Here is a 12,588-nt window from a genome sequence, read left to right as displayed (position 1 = left end):
GCTCCAGTAAAAACCCAACTGTATAAATGGGTAATTGTATGTAAACAAGAAATAATGTGTAAAAAATACTGTGTGCATTTTAGTAGAAAAACAGTAAAAAATGCATTGAAACTTGACAGGTTATAAACAAGTCCTTTTAAAAATCTGGGGTTCAGCAGTTAAACTACGGAAGTAGTTTAACTAGTGCCAATGAAAAAAAAAAATTGAACAAAAAAATCTCCTAGCTAGGAGAAAAAAATCCTACGTAGGACTTTTTTCTCCTAGCTAGGAGATTTTTTTTTTTTCTTTTTTTTTTTTTCATTGGCACTAGGACGCTTCCGTAAAAAACTGAATTCCACAAAGCAGCAGCAATAGTGATCTGTGATGCAACAAACTAAAACACCTGTACATCAGGAGCTGAATTCAGCTTATGGATAAAGAGTTGAAAAAAAACAGGCAGAAGCTATGTTTACATTTGAATAACTCCAAGTATTGCTTATTATAGTAGTACTCTTGGTATGTTACTTAAATTTACAGCAAATGTGTTCCAAACTGCACTTAAAGTGACATTTCCTTAAATGTTATATGTAAAATGCTATAAATTTGGGAACCTTTTGTGTATCTTGAAGAATTTGGTGAACCAGTCAAGCTACAAGGCTAGATCTGCCCCTGTTAATCACTAATTGATTTATGTTCACTGTTAAATAAAACTAAAATCCTACAAGTTATATTCTACTTTTTGGTGTGTGTTTTGTGCAATGGGGAGGGGGCAAGTAGATTTTTAAGGACAAGTAGATTTTTCCAGCATTTTGTCCCTTGGACAATTTTTTTTTTTTTTAAATTGCACACTCCTGGTTTAGTGTCAACTGAACTAAGATGATATCAAGTAACTCTTGTTAATAGAAAACTTTAATTTAAAAAAAAAATCTATTCATCTAGAAATTGAATACATTTGCTTTCAGTTTGAAGGTTTCTACTTTATGATTCCAAGGATTTGGGTTGATGCAAACTTGAATTCAAGAGCTTTGCAGTATTAAGGCACATTCACTCACATAAACATCAGATGAGTTACTTTTAAACTCGGTTATTCTCCTGTCAGGTTCTGCAATTCAGGTATACATTGAGGTATCTCAAACTGGGCCTATTTCCTCACAAAGGCTTCCCCTTCCCATGCAAGTCACAGGCATGGGGGTGAGTGATGTTAATGAAACTGGAAGCTTTGCTATCTCTCCTTTCCTTATCAATTAGAGTCACAACGAAGGTGCACCACTGGGGTATTCATCACGTTTGTAAAGCATTTCACCTTGAGAAGAAAGAGTCTGGAATCCACATTAGTGTTTGCTTTGAGGTGCTGAACCTGTAAGCCAAACAAAATTGAGAAGACAAATAAAGCAGACGTTTTTAGCAATTGAGATATATTACAACAAAGTGTACTATAGCAATACCATTTAGTGTTCTTCAGCTGGCTGGTATAGGAGGCTATTGAACATGATTGGTAAGGTTGGGAATAATTTGCAATGAATAACTGAAATTACAAATGAGCATTTCACACATTAATGGACAATGAACACAAATAATTGTATTGCAAATACATTTAAAGCACATTTTGTAGTGCCCAATTGTACTGTTTTTACAGAATACAGTGTAGTTTTTACAAGAACCTCATCACAAGTGGACACAGATCCTTACACGGACATCTGGATTCAAAATAGTTGGTCAACTGAAGTGTGAATCCTCAATTGTCTAATACAATGGCCCCAACATCAGAGGGGAATTGTGTCACAACAAAGTGCTCTGTGTTACTGGAAACTATGTACATTTCTGAAGCTAGTGACTCCAATATTAGGCCGTTTTTAAAGTTTAACTGGAGGTAGCAAGTTTTATCCACATTTCTCTGGATAAGAGACCAGAAAGTCTTGTAAATTATGAGGAGACTTATTGGTGTACTGTAATCCAATATTATATGCCTCGGTACTGTGTAGAAATGCTAAATAATTAAAAGGCATATAGGCTATACTCTAGTCCCCAAATAATTAAGTAGTCTGGATAGCCAATGCAATGTTTGAGTTTCCCTACAACCAGAGCATGTTTTGCAGAATTAAGTTAATAAATGTATCTAATGATGTACTGTATAGTGTTTTATAACTTTTTCTAGCCAAAGCACTGACCCTTTGAGCTCTAAAGGTAAAAACATGCTTTTTTTTTTTTTTTTTTTTAATTTAGTCGTCGCCAATTATTTTTACCCCGGTTTTCACCCCAATTTAGCATGCCCAATTATTATCTGTATCCCCGGCTCACCGCTCGCAACCCCCCCTGCCGACTCGGGGAAACGGAGGCTGGAACACGCGTCCTCCGAAACGTGCTCCTTCCAAGCCGTCATTTTTCGCACTGCAGATCCACAGCAATGCCACCAGACCTATAGTGCCGGAGGACAACACCGATCTGGCGGCTCCGCTGCAGAGCCACAGGCGCCCTATCGGCCACAGGGGTCACTGATGCGCGGTGAGCCGTGGATTCCCCTGCCGACCTAAGCCCTCCCTACCCGGGCAGCGCTCTGCCAATTGTGCGCCGCCCCCTAGGAACTCTCGGTCACGGTCAGCTGTGACATAGCCTGGATTCGAACCTGCGATCTCCAGGCTATAGGGCACATCCTGCGAGGAGCGCCTTTACTGGATGCGCCACTCGGGAGCCAATAAAAACATGCATTCTTATCAGAAAAGAATTAGCTTTTTATTTCCTAGCAACACAGAGGACTGTCATGTCATTTGATGTCAATGTAAGTATTTCGGTATAGCTCCAAGTCTTAGTGTACTGCATCTATTCACTAAACCACAAAAATATACCCAGCTGAAGTTAGACACTTACTCAGTATTCAGATGTGGTTAAAACCTGAAGTTGGACTTATTCATTATTAGGCTTCCAAGCCCATGGCTGGGAAGCCTATTGTTGTCAAGATTATTTTTCTTTCCGCCAACAAAACCTTAAGTTGCATAAAATGAAAATTGTTGAATGAAAACTCTTTAAATGTCACAGAGCTGTAGACACCAATGGGAGCTAATGACCACAGCTGAATGTATGCGACTGGTCACATGGTTTGCAGCCATATTGGATTTTACGACAAACTTGGGACAATTTACAAACATCTAGTCAGAAACCACTTATCGCAGAGTTCTGAAACTTTGTATACATGGTTAGGGTTTGTCCAAGATGCAGTGCTCGAAATGAAGCTGATTGGTTCAGTGGTATGGCGGACATGTTGGATAACCTAATTAACACACAAATGTCTTGGTCTCCAAAACCGCGAATCTGACTGAAGCAAAACTTGGCATACATGATCCACACATATATATTATATATATATATATATATATTTTTTTTTTTTTTTGTTTGCCCAAATGAAGTTGCTACAGTGAAAACACATGGCTGCCGTGGGCCAATCAAATTTCAGCATTGCTCTAGTTGCATATATTGCCCATAAAATGAACACCGTTGAACAAAAACTCTTGACACTTCAGTGGAGGCCTATGGGAATTAATGTATGCTCTATTAGATTCCTTGATATTGACCTTGACCTTTGACCTCTCCTTTAGGTCACATGTAAAACTAGCTTATAACTCAGTGTAGATAAGGTCAAGGTTACTATGGAACACTGATAGGAACCTATATGGGCACTATTCAAAAATTACCTTGATTATGACCTTTTGACTTCTACTTAAGGTAAAATGTAAAACTAGCTTATATCTCTTTACAGAGTGCAGATAGGGTCATGGTTACTATGGAACACATATAGGAATCCATATGTGCTTTATTAAAACATTACCTTGATTGTGACCTTTGACCTCTCTAAGGTCAAATGTAAAACTAGCTTATATCTCATTACAGAGTGGGGCTGGGGGTTATTATTCAAGGGGGGAACTGGATGATTGCGGCCATGTGTGCGTTGCACAAGGGGAGAGATGTGTGGCAGGGCAGAAGCCCGCCTTGTAAATAGTGTGTAAATAAAGACTGGGTATGTTGACTAAGTTTGGCAGGGATGGGGTTAATTCCATCCCTGCCAGAACCCACAGGTGGCACATGTGGCCATACCCTAACTTGATAAGTGCTAATTTGGGAATGGGTACATGGGAGGAAAAATCCTTTGTTTGGTGGCGCAGTTGGGGGAGGATTGTTAGGAGAACCTTAAGGTGAATATTGGTTTTGGTGTTTGTTCCTGTGTTTTTGTAAATAAATGTGCACAACAGCGCTTTCACTGCAGCTTCCTGACGCTATCCTCTCACAATCACAATCATCTTGACTCTATTACTCTCTCCATCCCCTTCTGCTAAAAACCTAGGTGTTATTCTTGACCCCTCCTTTTCCTTCTCTCAACACATCTCCTTCCTGTCATGCACTTGCCACTTCTTTCTTAGCAATATCTATCAAATCCATTCTTTTCTCACTACTTATTCCACTCAACTCCTGGTCCAAGCTCTTGTATTCTCCTAACCTCACTACTCTCATCCTACCCCTCTGTTTTGCCCTCTCCACTGGCTACCTATCTCTGCTCGCATTCAATACAAGACCCTTGTTCTTGCCTACCGCTCTCTTCCTCCACATGACCCCCTCCTACCTCCAATCCCTTGTATCTCCCTCCACATTCCAGCCTCCCATGCCCGCTCCTTCTCTTCCCTAGCCCCTCTGTGCTGGAACCAGCTACCGGAGAACTTCAGGACTGCTCCGTCTCTCATTGCCTTCAGCCGCCTCCTCAAGACCCATATGTTTAGACTGCACTTGTAGATCTCTGGATCTACCCCTCCTACTATGCACTGGACCCAAGCATCACATTACTGGATCCAGCTAATGTACTATCCTTGCACTACTATTATGTCACTGTAGACATAACTTGTTGTAATCCTATCTTGTTACATATTAGTTCATATTTTATTTTACTAGTATATTTGCACTTACTGTAAACTACACTGTATTTAAATATTAAGCTTGCATTGTAACCCTGTACTGCCCTGTAACACCTGTAAGTCGGCTTGGATAAAGGTTTATGCCACAAATAAAAATCTCTCATCATTGTCTTCATCATCACCACTGTCTTCATCATTATCACTGTCTTCTTCATCAGGCAAACTCACTCACTCTTAAGTGACACAATGGCTCGTTTACCTAAAAAAAGGAATTTGAATATTATCATTTTATTTTTAAAAATGCCTTTTTAGTGACAGGGCAGGGTATTTGCCTGTGATTTTGGGGCACTTCTGGGGGCAAGGGCAACACATTTGGTATCAATATTTTGTGTACAGTTCAAATGGAAGCTGTGCTTTGACATAGTGGCTTGTATAACTAAGAAAATAATTAGAATATCAATTTATTTATTTTTTTAAAAAGCTTACGGGGGAGGTGTTGCTTTTGGTTTGGGGGAGGGGCAAAATATTTTTTAACCTTGTTTGCTTCAGAAGTGTTCTTATCTCAAATAATCAGTTAAGTTATAAACACTAAACAATGAATACCTATGTGTAATGTCAGGTTTTAACCACATCCACATATTGACTATCGAATAAGTGTCTAACTTCAGCTGGGTCAAAAACACTACTTATTGTCATACAAGTAGCCATAGTACAGTAGCTTGTTTTAAAAGAAACTCCCAGGCCACCTGGCAAGTGTACCTACTGACTGCTGACAACAACATTATACTAGATTGTGCTCCTTCTATGACATGGCACTTGACTGTCATGCCACATACCGTAGGAAAATAAAAGTACTTATGCTAACAAAGCACAGCACTGTTTAATTTGCATATCGGGCAAAGTTTGAAACAGGTGTTTTTTTTTTTTTAAATAAATAAAAGGTGTTACGTTCTTATGATTAACGTTGCCCAGTGAAAACAGCAGTACAATAGCAACCAAATGCAGATCACATTATCTCTAAATGACAGTATTACACATTGTACAGTCAGTAGTCAAAACTTGCGTATTTATTTTTCAAACTACCAGTTACAAAAACAAAACAAATTAAAACAACGTTATAGCTATTTTTTTTTTACATATGTTTACAGCTATATTTTTTCCAAACAGAAAGCAGCGGCTCTTAAATAAAAGAAGCCCGATGCCCTAAATACTCAAATTATAGTTTATAATTATGTATCTCAACAACAAGGAATTACGTTTGACGATAACAAAAAATAAATGTCGAACACCGAGGTAGAGCATCCTTTGGCGTCGGAGAATTGGGCCTCAAGTGCAATTTGCATCCTGCCTCTCCCAATAAAACTAATTTGCTGACCCTATCACAGATCTAGTAGTAATGTATATTACAATTAATGCATTTTGTCAGCCCCTCTCTTACCTTGTGCCACCGACGTTCAGCTGGATGATTTCCCCAGATCCTGAAGTAAAACTGTTACAATTCCCGGCCATCTTCCCCCACCCCCAGGGTTCCCACAGTCAGAATGTGTCAGCTTATTGCCTTTCTGGTATTTTTAAAGAGGTTTAAAAACACTGAAACAAACAATTTCGCAAACCGATTTTAATCCCCAATACGGAGAGGCATCGGGTCAGGTGAGGTTTCATGGAAACGTGCGCATGTTCGTTTATTCTATGGGATCTGGTATATGACCAGTAGTTATATTGGAACTATATTGATCAGATGTTGGGAATGCCGTTGTTTTTGCCGTAAACCAGTCCCTGTGTTACTTTCTCTGCCTTCCCTTGCGGAGCAGCTGCAGTTTCATTACGTCACACCAAGCAGCTGAAAACACAGCACAACGTGTTCGTGGTTTTCAATAGGCTACAACACAGTTGTACTATTCTTTCCACCGCCCTGTCTTCGTGGGAAGGGAGCCACCTCCATTTTTACATATTGCATAGATTACTTATTTACTTTTGAAGGCGAGTCACCCCCTGAATTATATGGTCTTTAGACATCCCCATCCCAAGTGAAAAATATTGTTATCAACTTAAGCGAAAACATTCAAAGAGTTATGCATTTTATGAAACATTATACCATTTTTTTGTTATTAAAAATATAACTTTTCAATCAATCCACGTGATGGCGAGTTGTTACATATTTAATTGCTGAGCACCTGTTTGTTAAATCGATCAATTTTACTAGTTAATAATTGTGTCTAGCATTCCACCAAGTAAAAAGAGTGCAGTGAGATTGAAGTACTGCTGGGCAAAACCTGTTTACCAACAGCTATATGCGGACCTATTTCAGTTTCACCATTCAGCTATATGAAATGTAACACCAGTAGCATTAATACAGTTAAAATGGTAGTCTATTAAGATTTAGCACAATTTTAAAGGCAAGTCCAATGAAAGGCCAGCTTTTGTTATAGCATCATAACTAATGTTTGAAAAAAAAAAACTTAAACCAAAAAAGAAATTCATAAATCAGTGCCTTTTTGAAATGCTGTTTAATTTATTTATTACTTTTTTTTTTTTTTACATTCCCCTTTCTATTTGATGATGTTTGTAATCTTTCTGAGTGGTGGGCGTCCACCAAAAAAATTAAGATCATTCTTTGTGGGACAACTTTGGCGTTTCTGCTAATTATACTAATGAATGCACACACATGTAGCTGAATCTATTTCTGTTTCAGCCTTAGCACAGGCAGACAGTATGCCACCACTCCCAATTTAATTCATCCTGGAACTTACCAGGTCATTTTGCACATTTAGGAAAACAGAAAAAAACTTTTTTTTTTTCAATTGGATGGGTTCCAGGCTATGCATAGTGACCAGAGCTTACAGACACAGTGCACATATTAGGAAAACATAATATATTCTATTTCAGTTACCACCGTGTGTCATTTGTTAAACACAGAAATGCATACTACATTGTCTTTGTTTGGGCCAACATTGGACCAGTGTTAAAACAGTCATGGTTGGGGAGCATATGGAATATAGTACAAATGTTGGCCTAACATCTGTTTCCCTATCACAGTTATAACCAACCATACCAACCTATTATCAGTGTTGGGCCAACCATTTACAGTATGCTATCTGGAACAGTATAACAACAAAAAAACATTTAACCTCTTTTTATTCATTTCTTTGCATATTTGATAACATGCATAACACGCCTCTACGGATTTAAACGGCAGCAGTATTTCATCCAACATTTAAAAAAACTGCAGTGGGTTCCAAATGTTTACCAAACAATTATAATATTACACAAAGCAACATCCTGACTCAATTATTTCACTCAGTGTTGTTCATTAAACATATTGATCTGACTGTATTCTTAGTAAGCAGAAATAAGCTTCATCGTTTAGCTTGATCTCAGAACTGATCATTTAAATCAGTGGTGCACAAAGTGTGTGGTGCACCCCCCTGGGGGGCACGGAGAGTCAGTAAGGTGGGGCGTGACTATGACTAAAGATGAGGTTCTGTAAAAATTATTATTATTACGGGGGGTGGAACGCAACAAAATGTATGCTAAGGGGGTGGCATATAAAAAGTTTGCACACCACTGATGTAAATCACATTTTAAAGCCAGGCATCTTATTCAGCTTCCAATGTCAGTGAAATTCAGGGTCCTGAAACTTTGGCCACTCATTTCAAATTGTTTTCTATCGTGAAGATGCAAGTGGTCTCCCACCCAGGTGTCAAAATAATTCAGCAGTTTTACATATAAAACGGCTTAGAAAACTCCTGTAATCTGATTGGATTGCAACATTCTGTACAGTGTGTATTTACTGCTGTATACAAATAACATTCTGGTATGTAATGTTTCTATGTTCCAGCAGATGGCACTTGAAGACTGCTTTTTCACTAATTTGGTAGGTTTCCTCTTTCAGGCTTCAGTTATGTCTGAAAGATAAAATTGAAGTCCCGGTGGATAAAAAGGTGTTTCCAACATTTGACCACTTCTAGCCTGTAGGTTATTATATACTTTTGCACAGTATGTTGATTTTTAAAGATGCACATATGTCCATAGAAAATCAATAGAGCCCAACAGCTGTGATTTCTTAGCATCTCTCTCAAAGGCTCTTTTAAGTTCACCTCAGTTTACCGTTCAAAGCCAATAAATAACAGATTATTCTTTAGAAAGAAAGATAGTAGCTCTTGAGAGTATGTATTTTAATACATTGGGATCTATATAATTTATTTAAAAAAAAAAAAAAATGTTCCCAGCTATTTTACATGGTTTTATCATGAGTCACGGTAGTTACTCCAGCCAAGTTAGACTAAAGGTTGGAGTAAAACTACCATGACTATCCACATAAATCTGTGGTATTGCCACAGATATCCCATGTGTTTCACAACATTTAAATGATGCTGATGGACAGTTCTAAACACTAAAATGACATACAATGTTTGAACAGATTTGAAGAGAGATAAGCAGTCAAAAAGGGAAAGAAAATTGTGGTGTTCTTCTTCTTCTTGTTCTCCTTGTTGAAGAAATATCACATCTTTATATGGCTGGCCCCTTTATCCTAACTTGGCTGTTTTTGTATATGTGAAATGTTTTTGGGCAGATTGACTGGAATACATAAGACTCTGCTAGGGATGTTGGGTTTCATAATCTTGGTACACAAAGGTCTAGGTATTTCTAATGACCTAATAATCCACTGCAGTTTAGTTCAACTGAATTGACCCCAGTACTATACGCTTGCATATGCCCTCGTATAAATTAATCATATATCTTTACAGTATTTGTATATGCAAAAATGAATATAGTTAAGAGGAGGAAGTCTATGTTTAGCATAGGAAAGGTTGCCTCGCTGCTTACATTTTTCCAGTGTAAATGAAATCTTTATTTGTTGAGGAAAATGCATAATCCAATGTAAATATGAAAGGACGTAAGCTTGCTTCAAACCAAACAAAATAAGGCGACTAACCTACAGTGTCTGATTCAGTGTCTGATTTATCACTGGGCACCACAAGAGGGGTAGGATCAATGGGAGGTAGATGGATTGGGTGAAAGAGAAAATCTTAGACAGTTCCTAAATATGGATGGGGAAGGCACAGTACATATGGTAAGAATGAGTTTAAACACAATGGGGTCACTTTAAAGAGTGATTTAAAGAGTAAGTAGCGGGGTTCCGAAAAATATAGCGTTACGCGTCCCCACGTATTGCTACAAATGTTTAAACAACGTACCTGTAGTTTAAATTTTCATTGTTAACATCCTGACAACTTTTTACACAAATAATGTTAAAGTCTGTTTCAAAGCTCTTTTCAAAATGTCTGCTCTAGTGTACTGGGGTTTGAGATCTGTCCTCTAAATCACTGCAGGAAGAGTGATAAAAGTGCTCTGGCTTTTCTGTTCTGTACCACATGGGTCGTTATTGTTGTGTTACCTGTTTGTCAATGTGGGCAATAATCTTTACACTATCAGTGCACTAGAGCAAACACTATTTTTCAGAACCTCACTACTTACTCTTTAATACCACCACTCTTCAATACTGCTGGTGTTTTCTCCTGGGATATTTTTGCCCCACTTAATAAAGTGAAATAAGGTCCCCAATGTCATTGTTTCAAATGTTTTTTTCCCCCAAAAAAGGGAAATGACAAGGGCCAAAGCACAGAGAGGTTTGTTCTATAAAGTGCTTGAGCAGTTATTTCATACTGTCTGTACACTTTGATCCAGCCCCTTTAAGCATGCTTTCTTATATAACAAAATTACAATCTTAGGCAGAAGACATTTGCAATAGCCAGTTCTCTATTTTCTTCTCAGTACCAGGCCAAATAACATTCTTGGAAACCTAAAGCATATGTGGACCCATGTACAATTCAGAAGTATATTTAATATAGTTGACTACACCAACCTCACTAGTTATTTTTCTTTCTTTTTTCCACAGGAGCAAATTCCAGCAGTATCCCCCACCTTGTCTATTGTTCATTTCCATTCATAAAGAATAGTTAATTTATGTAACTTCACAAATTGAGAACAATTAATTAATTATTGTTTAATTAGTTGGAATAGAAAAAAAAGATTCCCCTACCTGAAAATAAGAGACAGAGGGGCTGGTGTAAGGATAGGCATAGTGCAAACAATTGCAGCTGCAAAATCCAGATTGCCTAGTGGCCAGGCAATTATTTTGCACTGCGGCCTATGGGTACATAAGAACCTTTTTATTTTATTGTGTTACATGTTCCCATGTGTTGCTACAACTGTTTACTTAAGGTGTGTGTATTGTTTTATTCTGACATTTTGACAACTTTTTTAAACTTTTAAATTGCATTCCCTTTCTCAAGATGGCTTCCCATGTACCCACATGGATCTCTCTGAACTACATTTCCCATCAACCTTACTTACCTGTTCCTGTGTGGGCCACACAGGTGTGCAATTTCCCAGGCGCAGAGAGAGATACCAATTGGAATATTTACCTGCAAGAGGATTTCAATTACCAGACAGACCTTGTGGATTATAAAACTTGAAGTATACGCTTCACTTACCTTGTGGAGCTTACTGATCCAGCACCGGATCTGCCTTCTGCCCGCAGCCACTGAATGGAGCCTGACCTGGACTTTAATTACTGTATAGCAATTCCCATGCTACATAATGTGGGTGTAAGTCTCACCCACCTTGTCCCTTTAATTAGGGTCAGTAGCCTGGCCAGGTTAAAACTTCATTTCCCATAGTTCCTTGCAACCACCCTCTGTTCATCCTCTCTCCCCATTGGCTCATTCAGATTTCCACCCCTCCAATCTCAGAGCTCCTTAGTAGCCAGCACTTGTATTAAAGCTGGCTAATCAGGCCTGAGGGAGACTCCCTTTCTCAGAGGAATCCATTAACCTACAGCATTTTTTTTACTTAAATTTCAGTGAATCCATTACCATCCTTAAATAATTCCAGTGCATCCGTTTATTTTCTTTTGTTGCTGCGCTTTGTCTAAACTGCTCTTTTTGTTTTCACTGTTACTTGTTTAAGTTTAGCTGTTTTTCTAGGTCTGTTTAGTGTTTGTTGTTTTATGTGTGACAGCCTCCATTTTTTCCTGATCCTCCTGATTTTTTCCAAACAACTGTTCACCATTCAACTCAACACTACTGGACAGTCTCAACAATTTCAACGTACTCAATGTTTTCAACCTTCTACAATCACCATCATTTCAGGACACTTTGCTGGACTGCCTTATTTGTGGGTGAGATCATTTCTTTTTGTTTGGATTTTTTCTACTTTAATTTGATACTTTGTTTCCTGTATTTTTTTTTGTTATTTTGTTACTTTGTATGGATTTCAATTACCCTGCTATTACTGGACTTGTTGGGCCTACCTGTCATTTTCCCACCATTGCCATAGAGACTGTTAAATGTAATTGTTTCCACAAGTCACTGTTTTTCATCTGTATCTATTTATTTATCCTTGGTCTTTATCTGTGTGTGATGTGTTTGTGAGTATGGGTTTATTGGAGACCCTCCAGACACTACATTCATTTCTATTTGGTGATACTGTTTAGCCTTCTGTTTGTCCCTACATACTTATCTGTACCAGCTTTATTCTTACCTGTTACCTGCAATTATCTGGATTCCTTTCTTATCATTATTCATTTCATTCATTTGTTCATTTTTTCATTTGTTGACATTATTGTTCACAATAATAAACCGATTGTTCGTGAAATTGACACCTCTGACGTCCCTGCTTTTGCTGTCTGTCACTCTTGCTGACTTATTTA

General features: G+C 38.1%; 1 protein-coding gene across 5 annotated transcripts in view; it reads right to left on the bottom strand.

The window, feature by feature from the left end:
- The window catches only part of LOC117402999 (BTB/POZ domain-containing protein KCTD3-like), a 29,652-nt gene extending 22,950 nt beyond the window's left edge, over window positions 1–6,702 (bottom strand). For 2 of the 5 annotated variants that reach the window (XM_059024296.1, XM_059024297.1), the window contains exons 1-2: window positions 6,313–6,701; window positions 1,283–1,336 (exon numbers count right to left, since the gene is read on the bottom strand). In XM_059024296.1, coding sequence (XP_058880279.1) covers window positions 1,283–1,336; window positions 6,313–6,383 — 125 coding nt within the window. In that variant the 5' untranslated portion in view covers window positions 6,384–6,701. Of the gene's footprint in view, window positions 1–1,282; window positions 1,337–2,844; window positions 3,276–6,312 lie in introns of those variants that run through there. The other 3 variants (XM_059024295.1, XM_034004797.3, XM_059024298.1) reach the window with 3 other exon arrangements.
- Between the last annotated feature and the right edge of the window lie 5,886 nt (window positions 6,703–12,588).

The sequence above is a fragment of the Acipenser ruthenus genome, chromosome 5 (assembly GCF_902713425.1).
Source record: "Acipenser ruthenus chromosome 5, fAciRut3.2 maternal haplotype, whole genome shotgun sequence".
NCBI classification, from domain to species: Eukaryota; Metazoa; Chordata; class Actinopteri; order Acipenseriformes; family Acipenseridae; genus Acipenser; species Acipenser ruthenus.
Note: the sequence above shows the minus strand (reverse complement) of the source record. Positions and strands in the feature narration are given on the sequence as shown.